Consider the following 15,318-nt stretch of genomic DNA (forward strand, 5'->3'; position numbering starts at 1 on the left):
AAGACTGAATTTGCATGGTGGCTCAGTGCTGGAAGTGGTGTCCTGCAGTGGATTTGTGTCCCATTCAGGGTGGGTTTCTGGGGTAATTTCTGCAATGCGCTTCTTTTTGGAATTAGCCAGGCCTCCATTGCTCGCCTACAGCTGGTGCAAAATGCTGCTGCTTGATTTTTAACTAGCACAAGAAAGCATGAGCATGTTACCCCGATTTTTGGCTTCCCTTCACTGGCTTCCAGTTCGTTTTCGAATCCATTTTAAGATCCTTGTATTTGTTTTTAAATCCTTTAATGGTTGTGCCCTGTTTTGTCTTGGTAGAGTAATATATTGCTCTACTTTCCCCTTTTGTATTATTAATATGTAGCCTTTGTCAGAATGCCTCAGATCTCACAGACTTACCACTCTTTATAAGGTATTATAGTATATAACTTTTCCCCACCTTTCCTTCTAGATAGATAGATACTTTTTTAATCCCAGGGGGAAATTCACATACTCCAGCAGCAAAAAATATTAAATTAAAGAGTAATAAAAAATGCAGGTAAAAAACAGACAACAACTTGAATAATGTTCAACGTTTACCCCCTCTGGTGGAATTGAAGAGTCGCATAGTTTGGGGGAGGAATGATCTTCTCAGTCTGTCAGTGGAGCAGGACAGTGACAGCAGTCTGTCGCTGAAACTGCTCCTCTGTCTGGAGATGACACTGTTTAATGGATGTAGTGGATTCTCCATAATTGATAGGAGCCTGCTGAGTGCCCGTTGCTCTGCTACGGATGTCAAACCGTCCAGCTCTATGCCAACAATAGAGCCTGCCTTCCTCACCAGTTTGTCCAGGCATGAGGCATCCTTCTTCTTAATGCTGCCTCCCCAGCTATAACCTCAGGCAATTAGGTGTAGTAAAAGACAAGCAGGAGTTAAGTTACAATTTAAACAATGTACTATTGGTAATATTCATAAATAATAACAATATGCAAAGTACATTTGAATATTGGCAACCATACAACCTGATAAATGGTGATGTGTAGTTTCAGGCGGCACACAGACTTGTTAGTTACTTAAAAATGTCTCTAGTTGTGGCATCATTTGTGGTCAGCTTTCTTCAGAACAGGCCGCATTGTCTGTCTCAATATGGCTGCTGAGCTGTGTTCTTCATTGTGTTGTCCTTTTCAGTTCATGGTGTGAGATGGTCATTCAGCAGTTTGGTAAGAGAGAGAGTGTGAGGTAAGTAAGCAAATTTATAGATTTTCTGTCCTACCCCTAGAGCCAATAGGACGTCATGGTACTTAAAGGCTTCTGATACAAGCCAGTCCGAAACGGCCATACTTCAGACCATTGGGGCAAGGAACATTTTAACACCTGCCATCCCCCAAAACCATATGTTAAGGTAAAGCTTGGCAGTTAGGCAGCCTGGCTTTGTGTGGGAGTTGAGAGACTTCAGAGAAACATTTACCAAACTTGTTTCAGGCACTTCCCCCAGATTTTGCCGTAAAATTCAAAGACACTCAGTCCTGGTCGGGATGGGGGGTTACAAATTACAAGTTACAAATAAAGACATATGAAATATTTATCAACTTATATGCAAATCTCACATCACAACATGCCCCATTTTATTTGTCGGAACTGCTGCACCCTTATGTACTGTCTCGCTCTCTCACGTCAGCAGACCAGATGCTTTTACATGTTCCCAAGGCACAATGCAAACTTTGAGGTGATCAGGCTTTTTCAGTTGCAGCCCCAAAACTCTGGAACGATTTTCCGTTGCACGTTAGGCAGGCTCCTTCACTAGCTGTCTGTAAATCTTATTTGAAAACACACCTTTACTCTCTGGCTTTTAACCCAGTATGATATGTTGGCTGTCTGTATACTTTTTATTATGAATCTCTTCAGCTCTTATGCATTTTATGTATTTCTGTTTCATTTACCCTTTGGTTATTGTGTGTCTGATATGATTGTACAGCACTTTGTCAGCCTTGATGTTGCTTTTAAAGTGCTTTATAAATAAATAGACTTTATCCCTTTATGTCTTTGTTTGAATAAATGGTTTTGGAACATGATGAATGAAGTGTAGATGGCAGTGTAAGACATTTGACAGAGTTCTGCTTAGTATGGAGGTAGTGGTGAAAAATATGGTGATGCGCCAATGAAGAGTGATGTGCATTAAGTTTTAGGAGGATATTTTTTAAGCAGAGGCCACTGAAAAGTTGGAGGAATTCTGTACTGAACGCTGAAGATCTGGAAGCTAAATGAGGAGGATGCAACCGGAAAATCTGCTGATCCATTGGTTGAAAGTGCAAACAAGGTTTCAAAAAGTAGTTAAATGGAAAAATGGCTGAAAGTGACGGATGACATTTTGTCATACACAGAGTTTTGATGGCATTGAGGGCAGTCAAGTGTAAGCAGAAATACTTAAAAAAAAAAAAAAAAAAAAGATCGGGAAAAACAGCAAAACATGGAGTACAACATGCCAGATATGAGGGAGTAAAGCAGATTTTAGGAAAACGATGGTGCAGGAACAAAACACTAAAAGACAGTAGATTTTAGATGACCTGCAGAATGAGGATGAAAGGATGAGTGGATTTGAAATGGCAAAATAAATGTTAGAAGATGGGAATGATTTGATAGAAAAATGCCAACAGGAAACGTTATAATAAAGAAGTAATGTCATGGAAAATCAGGATTGTTATGATAGGATTACCTGAAGACTCTCAAAAGACCACATCTTTGCAGTTCTAAAGCCAATGAACAGTAAAGCTTTGAGCCCAAATACAGAGTTTTGGAGATGATCTAGGTAGCTGAAGTCTTACAAAGTGGAATTAGTGAGACTGGCAAAAATGTGCTCAGCTAAGGTGTAAAGGAATTGCTGATTAACAAAACCTTAATATTAACTGAGACTCTGTCCACACTACTACATTTTCTTTTAACAATTCACACCTTGGTCTACATTTTCAACTTTTGGCCTTATTACCCCAACATTTTCAACCCATGAAAGCGGATACTTTTGAAACTGCTGTCCAGATCCATATATTTGTGAAAACGCTGACTCGTTTTTCAGTGTGGATGTCCGAAAATTCCAGTTTTTAAAAACAAAGACTCTAATCACTCTCTGATTGGCTCATGCTATTACGCGGCCCCATCCCTGATTGGATCCTGCTCATTACAATGTTCATTCCAAGATTGGCCACTATTCAAAGAAGAAAATCGTAATGTAGACATTGTGGAGTTGCTTTCTGTGATGTTTGTTCTTTTGCCTGTATGCATCTTAGTTGTGTTTTGTACAGTCTGAATGCTACATATATGCACAAAAGGCAAATAATTTTCCTGTCACTACAGTTTTTGAATGAGTTCCTAGGCTGGTGGCTGATGTAAATGTGCCTGGTGTAGGCAAATGTCTGTGCCATATGCGTTTCTGATCATTTTAGTGTGGATGGAGAAACTTTGGTAAAGGATATTAAAATGCTAGTATGGACATGTATCATTTTTGTTTGGGGGGAAAAAAAAGTAATTTTTAAATTTAAATTTAAACAAGGTAGTGTGGCCGTAGCCTGAATTTTAAGAACTGTCTACCATTCCTCCTTCTGAAGGCCCCTTTGTGGCATTGAAATGCATGACCAGTTATTGTGTAAAGGAATAAGGTAAGGCAAATGAAACTGAATCAGGAAACAGGTTAGAAAAGAACTCCAATTACAATGATCAAATGGAAGTTTGTAATATTGTCGAGGAAGAGACGGATGAGTGCATTTTTAAGAAAGTGATTGGTTAGGAAGCAAATAGTTTGTGGTTCAGAGAAATTGATTTACTGCACTCATGTTAGGTACATGAGGTGCAAGGCTGAGAATAACTGGGTTTGATAGTTTTCGGGGTAAGCAATATGGAATGGGACCACGACAGGCCCAGGAATGCATGGATGGAGGTGGTAACAAACAACGTGAAAACACTGTGTCCGTCCTCAAAACGCCACGCCACATTACATAACATTTGTGGCAAATGCAGACTTCATTTTAAAATCTCTTACTGATTTGGAGGTAGTCTTGGCACAAGGTTATCAGTCATGTAGTCTGACATACCCATCACCCAAGTCCAGCCAGTCAGCAACATGTTCAAGCAGGTTGAATTTATTTTTAAATCTTAGGGGTGGGTGTGTGTGTCTGAGAGCTGACAACCAAAGAGTGTTTACCTGCAAGTACAATGCATTAAATGCAGCTAAGACGAATAAGGAACATGGGTGTTTTGCATCTGTCAAACAGAAGAAAGACTCATCTGTATGATGTTGTATGCTTTACATACCATGGCAGAATGGAAGAGAATTAAAAAAAAAAAAAAAGTTTCTATACCTTGGGAGCCAGCTCTGTCAGGTAGGACGTTATTGGCTGTCAGAAAAATGGGTGAGCTTGCAATACTTTCAAAATGTGAAACTGACCTGCAAAGACATTGTATAGTTGTCTAATTTGTCATACCCTGAGATGTATTGCCTTGTAATATGACAAAATCAGCTACTGCAGTCATCAAGTTTAGAAGTTGTGTAATATGACATTGGTGTAAGGAAGGTGAAAATAAAAGAAAAAGGACAGTTGAAAATCCTGCTAACTTTTGTAAATAATAACCAACAAGAATCACCTTAACTGGTGTGAGATGTGCCTGGACACCACCAGACTGAGACCACATCTTTATAAAAAGCACACGTTTATTTTCTCTAAGTTGCACACAGTGCTCCCAGCACTGACCACCCTGCACACGGGCCTTTCTCTCCCTGTCCCTGGGCCGCCTTTCCTCTCTTCACAGGAGCTTTGTCCTGCTCCCACTCCCGACTCTAGCTTCCTGATTGTAGGGAGGCGGCCCCTTTTATTCTCACCCGGATGTGCTCCAGGTGCCTGGTGACACTCTTCCGGCAGCACTTCCTGGTGTGGTGGAAGTGCTGCCCTTGCGCCCGGAAGCACTTTGGGCGTCCCTGGAAGGCTCTTCATTCATCTTCCCGGGTGTGGCGGAAGTGAATGGCTCTCTGAGGCTCGGGGCGCCCTCTGGCGGTGGCCACGGTCCCCAACGGGCTTGACCCTCCTTGCTCCTCTCCCGATCCAGGGTGGTTGCCCCCTCGTGGCCCGGAGGACAGGCATCCCGGCTGGGTCTGTCCCCCAGCCTCCTGTGACACTGGTTATAACATAACTTGGCTGTGATCAAGAAGGTGTACCAAGGCCTTTAATAGAAGTCCAAGGAAACCCTCATGTTTTCATCTGCATTTACCTGCTTCTATAGATGCACAGTGAAATCTGTTGTCACTGGCTGCATTACATCCTGATATCGCACCTGAACAGCTGAGGACCACAAAGCACTACAGAAGGTGGTAAAGGCAGAAGAGAATATTATTGGCAGATAGCACCCTTCTGTCCAAGACATACAGAGTATAACACCTGCTGCCTTCAAATGGCTACCATTCTTATTGAAGACCATGGCTGTCCTGCACAGGCCCTTGTCTTTCTTCCTGAATTGTGGCAAATGGAGCATTGGCACTCGTAATGTTAAATTCAGGGACTGTTTTTCACATTAGGTCACAGAGCTTCTCATATTGACAAATGCATTAGTGTTTCTTGTATGTGTCATTTGATGTTAAATTAATGGTAAGTGTTGTGTTCACTTGTACAAATTTGTCAGTTCTGTATGGGGGACAAACACGTAAGTATACAATGGTATGGTGAATACATAACAAATATGAACTTAAATAACCAGTTAGTGTTATCTTAGCTAGTGCATAATTAAAAATATTTTGTATTAGGATTGATGATATGCATTAATTAGTTATTTTCATGGTAATTAAAGAAACTAGATTGTCTAAATAAATATAAAAAAAAATTAGAATGAAATACCACATACTGTAGCTAATCTTGAAAATTAAAAAAATTATTTAAAACATGAAAGTACACAAAAATATATCTCAACCATTAGTAAGTTTATTAAGATGTTAGAATATGAAATCTCCTCCTATTCTTATTTCAATGTTAGCTAGTCAGCTGTCAGTATTAAACACTAGCTGTGCTACTCATCCAAGACAAGTTGAAATCTAAGTAATCAACATAGATGTCAGTGTTAACGTTTGCATTGCACTATCAACTGGAGTGAATTTTGTAATGCATGTAGTAATAAAATACATTGCATCTGTCATTCCAACAGATGGCGCATCTGGCACACATTTGTAGTAATGAAATACTTTACTACAAATGTTTGTGATGTATGCCATCTGTTGGAATGAAAAAGACATAGTAACCAGGCGGACACACAGACGCTTGTCCTTTTATTGAGGTGGATGGTTGCCACTTTTTAAAACTGCCATCATTTCCTTATTTCCTTTGACTTGTACAGTATACTGAAAATCTCATTCCAGCAGAAAAATAAAAGTCCTTGCTGTTATCGACTAATTAGGCATTCTAATGACTAAATTTTTAATTAGATTGTTTTTCTTTTTTTCAGTCAGAAACTTTTGTGTGACGTGACAATTGTTGCAGAAGATGTGGAGATTGCAGCACATAGAGTGGTCTTGGCTGCTTGTAGCCCTTACTTCCATGCCATGTTTACAGGTATGGTATTATATTATTTCTTTTTTTACGTATGTTACTTTGTCTATGTTTACATGCACACACAAAAGCAGGGTTAGGTAAGTAACCTGGTTAAGGCAGAAACCTGGTTAATTAAAAAAACAAGGTTTACATGTGCAAGGATGCCTCGGGAATTCTTCTTTGGCAAAACACTCCGTTGTCATGAAACTGCACCAAAAAAGTTAAATGTCCTCATCATTTGCTGTGAATCTGAAAACAGCCTTGAAGACAGTGAGAATTGGCTTGTGATTTATAATTACGTTTAGTACTTTTTCATGTGCTATAAAGTAAGTAACGTCCATCCCCTTTTTACATCCTCGACCTGAACCACCGATTATTCACAGTATGAACACTGGCCGTTGTGTCACCTGATCACACTGTTTCACCATGTCTTTAGCAAATAGCTGGATTAATGATAAACTGACACTTCACTTATAGGTTTCTGATACTGCATTGCACGCAGCATACTCTTTTTCTGCTTGACTTGGCGAATTGAGCCCTGCAAGGGACTGGCATACCAGTATGTGTGCTTCTTGGGTACAAATTCTGACCCAACCATCGGTGTGCCTCAGCAGCAGAGCAGATTATACACACCAGGCCAAATTTTTTGAGTCTTCAACTGTTCATTTTGAGTAAGCCCTATTCCAACAACAGCCTTGGCTATTTGTTGTAGGTGGACAGGAGAGGAACCTGAAGTGGCCTTCTGTAGTTGGAGCCTTTCTTCCACAAGGTTTGCTATGTTGTGTATTCTGAGATGCTCTTCTACTCGCCAGAGTTGCACAGAGTTGTTCTCCGAGTTACCAAAGACTTTCTATCAGCTGGACATTCTCCTCTAGCTTCTCTCATGAACAAGGCGTTTTCGTACACAGAATTGCCTCTAAATTGATGCTTTTTTGTTTTTTTGCATCATCCTGAGTAAACTCTAGAGCAGGGGTGGCGAACTCCAGGCCTGGAGTGCCACAGTGGCTACAGGTTTTCATTCTAACCCTTTTCCTAATCAGTGACCAGTTTTCACTGCTAATTAACTTTTCCCCCATCACTTTAATAGCCCTGTTAGAAGAGTTCAGCCCTCTGAATTGATTCCTTTCTTCATTAAATGAAAGCCAAGCAGAAGTGAGATGTGAAATGAGCTAACAGATGACCAGCTAAACTGGGGCTTCAAACTCCAACCAATTTCACTCCAATCACTTTCTTAATGAGAAGCCAATTCTTGCTGTTAATTAAACTTGTTATTTAATTCCACGGCTTGTTGCTGCTCTCATTCTGCCACAACACACATTTCGAAAACTGGTATTTTTCTGTTCTTTCTAAAAGCACCGTCAAAATGTTTTGGTGATCTGAGAGATCAAACTTAATAAGACCATAACCTCTCTTTAATTTCAGATATTATGTAATGGGCATAGGGGAGCTGGTCATGTGGTGGCTTGTTTTTTGTCTCATTATTGTTTGGCTGCTAATTAAAGAAAAAGAAACAACAATGGGACCTGAATCAAGTTAATTAAAAGAAGTAATCCGCAGCAAAAATTGGTCACTAATTAAGAAGATGGTAAGAATGAAAACCTGCAGCCACTGCGGTGCTTGAGGCCTGGTGTTCACCACCCCTGCTCTAGAGACAGTTGTGTGTGAAAATCCCAGGAGGTCAGGAAACCCAGCCTGTCTAGCACTCTCACAATCATGGCCACGGTTTAAATCAGTATGATCACTTTTTTCCCCGCTTTCTGGTGTGGGATGTGAATATTTACTGAAGCTCCTGACCTGTATCTGCATGATTGTATGCATTGTGTTGCTGATACATGATAGACTGATTAGGTACAGTAAATGCTTGGATAAGCAGGTGTTCATGTATTTTAATAATTTGTTCGGCGAGTGTACATATGAGTATATTTGTTTATTTCTTTTTTTTTTTTAACCAATGAATTGTGGTCCATTTCTAGTGATCTATGATTTGTTGACAGAAAGCTTAAACTGAGGATTTTACACTTTGGAATTATGAACAGGTATACTGATTAATTAGAACAATCTGGACAAGAATAGGCTATTCAGCCCAACAAAGCTCACCAGTCCTATCCACTTAATTCTTGTAAAATAACATCAAGCCTAGTTTTGAAAGTCCCTAATGTCCAACTGTCTATGTGGTTTTACAGACTGCAGATAAATAATCTCGAGATAATCCAGTTGTTTGCGGTGGGTTGGCACCCTGCCCGGGATTGGTTTCTGCCTTGTGCCCTGTGTTGGCTGGGATAGGCTCCAGCAGACCCCCGTGACCCTGTGTTCGGATTGAGTGGGTTGGAAAGTGGATGGATGGATAATCCAGTTGTAGATATTAATATAAATGGAGCAATGGGAGGCAAGTTTACAATTCAAATGCTTGTTCATGTCTAAGTGCTTTCCATTTTTTGTTTAAGAGAACGTTTATCAGACGTTTAGAACAATCAAGACAAGAACAGTCCATTCAGCCCAACAAAGCTTGCCAGTCCTATCCACTTAATTCTTGTAAAAGTTTTGAAAGTCCCTAAAGTCCTACTGTCTACCACGCTACTTGGTAGCTTATTCTATGTGCCTCTTGTTCTCTGTGTAAAGAAAAACTTCCTAATGTTTGTGTGAAATTTACCCTTAACAAGTTTCCAGCTGTGTCGTCTTGTTCACAGTCTCGATCCATTGGGCTAATTCCCTCCATAATTTAAAGCACTTCAGTCATATCTCGTCTTAATCTTCTTTTGCTTAAACTGAAAAGGCTTGGCTCTTCTGATTTTTTTCCTCATAATTTATTCCCCTGTAGCCCCTGGTTGTTTTAAATTGCTACATTCTAAAGTTTATTTTAAATAAGCAGTGCTTAGAATGGCATTTTGCTTGATATTACTGTTTTTGTTCTAGGTGAGATGAGTGAGAGCAAAGCCAAACGTGTCCGAATTAAGGAAATGGACGGTTGGACCCTGGGAATTCTCATTGACTATGTCTATACTGCTGAAATACAGGTCACAGAGGAGAATGTACAGGTATGGGTCCTTTTTCATCTCTTGTCCAGTATGTTAGTGTGTTTTGTGTCATGTTATTTATTTGTTTTTCAACTTTTTCTTAAATTAATTATGTTGATAGTTAAACATCTTGTTGGTCTGTGCATTGTTTTTAGAATTTTGAAGTATTTCTGACTGTTAGCTATTACAATGGAATATGCTTAGAAATTTCAGTAATGTGTGATATGGCAACATGTTTATACTGATGAACCTAAACAATTAAATGCAAATTGGAATGTTACAAGAGCACTAGTGAGGTACGACATCCATTTTATGAAGGTTTGTGCTGCTAAGTAAAGTACATCACTTCTGCCTGCCCAGCGGTCAATGTTGTTGAGGACAAAATATAAATTCTTGTTAAGGTCAGACATTGTTTTATTTTTATTGTGCTTCGGTCTTAAGTGGTGGGTGCATTGATGGGGATGGGGTGGCCCTAAAAGGTTGGCATGCTTTTGGATTTCATTATTTTTCATACTCTTTCTTTTGTGTTTCAAATTTGCTTACAATTCCTACTGAATGCTTGCATACAGTATTTGTAAATGTTTTGTCGTAGTTTTGCAAAACAGTTTCTCTTCCATGCTTTTTTTCAGTTGAATTGTCTGCTATTTATATTCTTTTTGATGCCTGCCAATAAAGAATGTGTTAACCTAGAGGAGGTTTATTGGATGATGGAAAAATATACACGTTTCAACGCAGCTCTGAAATAAACATCACTCTATATCCCAAATATGATTTGAATTTAAAAATATGATCCAGTCCTCATTTTACAAATGTGTTCACTTTTATTTTACACTTTTTGAAAATGTCACCTGTAAGATATTAGATTATTTGATTCATGTGTGCATGTTGTGAAGAGATAAGACAAGACAAGACAAGATAAAGCGTTGATTTAATGATGTCTTGCCAAAGAGTAAAAAAAAAAAATAAGGTAGCAATCACAATGGAGAGCCCACGAATGGTCATTTTTTAAGCGTTTCTGAAGATAAAAGACCATCTTTTACAGTTGCAAGTCCTAGAATGAATGCTGACTCTGGCCCTGAAAAACATCTGCTAATGATGTTTACCCTGAAATCTGGGGCTACATTTTAATTTAAATTTTTTAATTTCAGAAAATTTTGATTTCATATCTGGATGGGTTCTTGTGAACTTCTGTCATATGCACAACATGGTGCCTACCATACCTTGCCAAATACCCTTACAACAGCATATACAGTGACTTCAGAAAGGTACCCCTTTCAACAAGTCACTGACCCTAAACACAAAGCAAAGACAACACAGGAGCTGCTTAGGGTCAACTCTGGGAATGTTCTTGAGTGGCCCAGCCAGACCTCAGAGTTGAACCCAGTTAATCATCTCTGGAGACAGCCTGGCAGAGCTTGAGGTAATCTGCAGAGAAAAATGTTAGAAACTCCCCAATTCTAGGTGTGTGAAGCTGGTTGCATCAGACCCAAGAAGACTCCAGGCTGTAATCTCTGTCAAAGGTGCTTGAATGAAGGGCTTAATAAAGGGTCTGAATACTTGTGTCAATCTGATTTTTTTTTTTTTTTCTGTTTATTTCTTAATACATTTGCAAAAATGTCTAAAATCTTCTTTTAGTGTTATTTAAATGATTTTAACACAAGGCAGTATACTGTATATTGCATATATATTGCAATATAACAAAATGTGTAAAAACTGAAGGGATTTTTGTTTGTTATAACCCAATACCCCCCACCAAGTCTCATCCAGTCATGAATGTACTATTTTTTTTTTTTTTTACCAGTATTTTGGTTTTATACCATATTTCTTTGGACAGCATTTGTGGAAAATTGAGCAGCATTTAATTTTCACATTGTGTTTTGTCTGTCAAGATTGTTAAACGCTATACTGTTTCTATGGAAACCAAAAGCAGTCCTTTCGTAATCTACACCCTATACTTACCAAGACTATAATTGCATAAGGAGAAAATAATTTTTTAAGGAATATGTTTACATTTTTTTTGACTATCACTATAAAAATACAATTTTGATTACATTGTTATGTTTTAGTTTTTATTCCGGTGTACATTTTTATTAGTTAAAAATCATTTTGTTACAAAAATGGGGATATTCCTTAAAATTCTGTCAGTGACATGGCATTACATTTATTGATTTTTCATCCAATACAAATATTCTTGATAATGAGAATCCACACAATTGCCATTGGTTTAAATCATGCCTTTGTTGATGGTAGGCTATTCTGAATATCACAAGACCTGTTTAACCAGTCAACAGGCTGAGTGCCCCTGAATAGTTTGCTTTCTGGTAACTGGTTCATTTGAAATGTGTAAGACAGCATGGGATGTAATGTGTGCCCATAGTCCCACTCCTAAGAGTTTATGCATTGCCAGGCTCTAATACAATGGATTCAGAAAATATTCAGACGCTCTTCACGTTCTTTTTTGTGTTGTAGATTTAATTTTAAAAGTTTAAAGTTGCCATTTTTGCCCATCAATCTACACTCAGCAACCCATGACAAATTGAAAACAAGTTTGCAAATTTATTAAAAATCATAAACTGAAAGCTCTTTTTTTTTATAAATATTCAGACCTTTAATTCGATATTGTGTAGAAGTCTCTTTGGCAACAATTACAGCTTTGAATCTTCATTTTTTTAAGTATCTACAAGTGTTGCACACCTGGATGTGGGCAGTGTATCCTATTCTTCCTGATAGATCCTGTCAAGCTCAGCTCAGTTAGATTGGATGGGAAGTGTCAGTAAACTGCCATCTTTAGGTCTCTCCGCAGATGTTCTATTGAGTTTACATCTGGGCTTTGGCTGAGCCACTAAAGTGCAGGACAGTAAGAAGCCTCATCTGAAGCCACTCCAGTGTTGTCTTGGCTGTTTGCTTTTGGTCATTGTCATGTTAAAAGGTGAACCATTGCCCCAGTCTGAGCCTACGTGCACTCAGGACTTCTCTGTATTTGGGTGCATTCAGCCTTCCCTCAGACCTGACTGACCTCCCTGTCCCTTCTGCTGAAAAGAACTTTCATTCCACGATGCTGACACCACCATGCTTAGGCAGGTGATGAGCAGGGCCTCGTATTCGCCGTGCTTGGAATTCTGACCAAAGAGTTCACTTTTTGCTTTTTGCTCATATTCCGAGTCCAAGTTAGCTGTCATATGCCTTTTATTGAAGAGTGGCTTTCGTCTAGCCCAGCATTTCTCAACCTTTAAGTATTTGCGACCCGAGTTTTCATAACAGTTTTAATCGCACCCCCCTAATGTTTTTTTTGAAAGGAGTCCACTAATACCAATTTGTTCTTTTTTAATTAATGATATATCATAGATGCATATTTTATTATACCTACTTAACTTTTATCGACATTTCTCTAACTCTATATTTATTTTTCAAGTATCAGAATGTAGTTTAATTTAATTTGGTTTGTTTTCAATAGATGTATTTTTCATATTTTCGATTCTTGTTTTCTTTTTTTCACATCTTTGCGCCCCCCTAGGGGGGCCCTCCCCACAGATTGAGAACCACTGGTCTAGCCACTGTCCTATAAATCCTTGATTGATGGAGTGCTGCTGAGATAATCTTCCTTCCAACAGGTTCTCCCATTCTCCCATCTCAGCAGAGAACTTTTGCAGCTCTGAGTGACTATTGGGTTCATGATTACCTCCCTGACCATGCCGCTTTTTCGTTTTGCCTGTTTACCCAGTTTGACTGGACAGCCGCCTCTGGGAAGATACCTGGTTGTTCCAAACTTCTTACATTTTACAATTATTGAGGTCATTGAGCTTCAAGGAACACTAAAAGCTTTAAAATTGGTTTTATTCCCATGCCCTGATCTGTGCCTCACCACAATTTTCAGAGGTCTACAGAGTATCTTGGACTCCATGGCTTGGTGTTTGTTCCTTTCTAAACAATGTCCAGTCAATTCAGTTTGCCACAAGTGGACTCCATTCAAGTTCTAGACGCATCTCAAAGAAAATCAAAACACATAGGATGTACCTGAACACAGTTTGTAGCGCCACAGCAAAGGATCTGAGTACTTTGATGAATGAAAGATTTCAGTTTGAGATTTTTACTCAATTTACAAACCTTTCTGAAAATTTTGTGTTCACTTTATCATTATGGCTTATTGAGTGTAGAGTGATGAGCAAAATTGGCAAATGTAACACTTTAAAATAAAATCTGCAATACCATAAAGTGTGCAGAAAAATAAGGGGTCTGAAGACTTTCTAATTAGACTGTACACATCTTCCTTGCTCTTGGTTTTATGTCCGCTTTTATTCTCCAGGTTTACATTAACAAAGTACACATTTTGTAGTATACACATCTCACTATGAGCTGACTGGTAAAGTCAGTTGTGTTATTGTAAGTAATAAACATACTGATGTCCACACACGCACTTACATATTTCAGGGAGACATTTTTTTTTTTTATTCTGACTTCTAAAGTGCTTCTTTTGCATTGTAAACTACAGTCTTCAATCAAAAGCATTACATAAGAGTAAATTGAACTGAGTTTAACTATATTGGAAATGGACTATAGTGTTTTTTGTTTTTCCAAGCTTGATTTCACTAGCACTGCAATAAACTGTGGAAGCTGGTGTCAATGCACTTGTCAGAGAATTGGACAGAAGAGTATCAAAAGTTGCTTTATAACTGAAATTTGGTTACAGGAGGATCAGATATCTTGTCTCAAGGTCTCTACTTACAATGTAGTGCTGCTTCTGCAGCTGTTTCTGAAGCAAATTTAATTCTAGAAACTACAGCTTGAGTGTGTGGGTGGGAGGTTTAAACTGTCAGGCAGGCAGAAAGAGACCGAGAGCGTCGTGTGCTTGTGATAGTGAGTCTGCATAAAATTTGTATCTGGAGGCAGAGAATTATGAGTCTAACTTTAACTCACCCACGGAAAGCCTCTGTGTCGGTCGAATTATATTTCTGCCTTTGTCACATATATTAATAATACCACATGTACAAAACATTAGAGCTGTTCTGAAATGTTCTTTAAATAGCAATCTTGTGTAAGGCTTCATTAGAAAACTAAATGGAGTAGTGTAGCGGTTCTCAAGTTCAGTACTTAGCTGCAGGTTTTCATTCCAATTAATTTCACAAATTGTTCTAATTGTTCTAGTAGTTTAAATAGCTGTAGCTTTAAATGTTACATTTGTTTTGCCATATTGTGTTTATTTCACTGTTCTGTGGAGTGTGCTCCGTTAATTATTTTCAGGTAATGACAATTAGTGAGAAGCAGAACATACATGGATGCAAATCACATTAAAAGCTAAGGAGGAGCAGCTACTTTAGTGTAAAATTAACTTCTGTGCTAATTAGTAAGAAAAGGCTGAAATAAACACAAAACAAAAAAGAGCAAAATTCTGAAAAGCAAGGGAAAGTAAAATAAATCCCCTCAGTGTAATAAATGCCAATGCTTGCTACATTCCAGTGAAAATTTAGCATGCCCATTTTTTTAAATTGTGGATTGACCGAAAAAGGCAGTAAACGGGAAATAACAGCTTGCTTAATAAAAGAAGTAGTTGGTCCATAGGACGGAACTTGAGAACAATGGATTTAAAAGATTACTTCACCCCAAAATTATATTTTTTACATGTTACTTACCCCATGTAGTTTGTAGTGATTAAAGTAAAATTTTCATGCAGAACAGAAATAACAAGGTTTCACAATAGAACAGGTGTCTGTTGTTTGCTGTTGCCCAGTGTTGGTCATAATATGAAAACCTTCATGGAAAAAAAAATCTCATG

The 15,318-nt window shown here is 38.5% G+C and overlaps 1 protein-coding gene across 1 annotated transcript in view; it reads left to right on the forward strand.

Annotated features, from left to right (window-relative positions):
- The window catches only part of klhl2 (kelch-like family member 2), a 104,612-nt gene that overhangs the window by 42,100 nt on the left and 47,194 nt on the right, over positions 1-15,318 (forward strand). Inside the window, exons 3-4 of the mRNA XM_028805002.2 lie at positions 6,449-6,555; positions 9,448-9,569. Coding sequence (XP_028660835.1) covers positions 6,449-6,555; positions 9,448-9,569 — 229 coding nt within the window. The remainder of the gene's footprint in view (positions 1-6,448; positions 6,556-9,447; positions 9,570-15,318) is intronic.

The sequence above is a fragment of the Erpetoichthys calabaricus genome, chromosome 7, assembly GCF_900747795.2.
Source record: "Erpetoichthys calabaricus chromosome 7, fErpCal1.3, whole genome shotgun sequence".
NCBI classification, from domain to species: domain Eukaryota; kingdom Metazoa; phylum Chordata; class Cladistia; order Polypteriformes; family Polypteridae; genus Erpetoichthys; species Erpetoichthys calabaricus.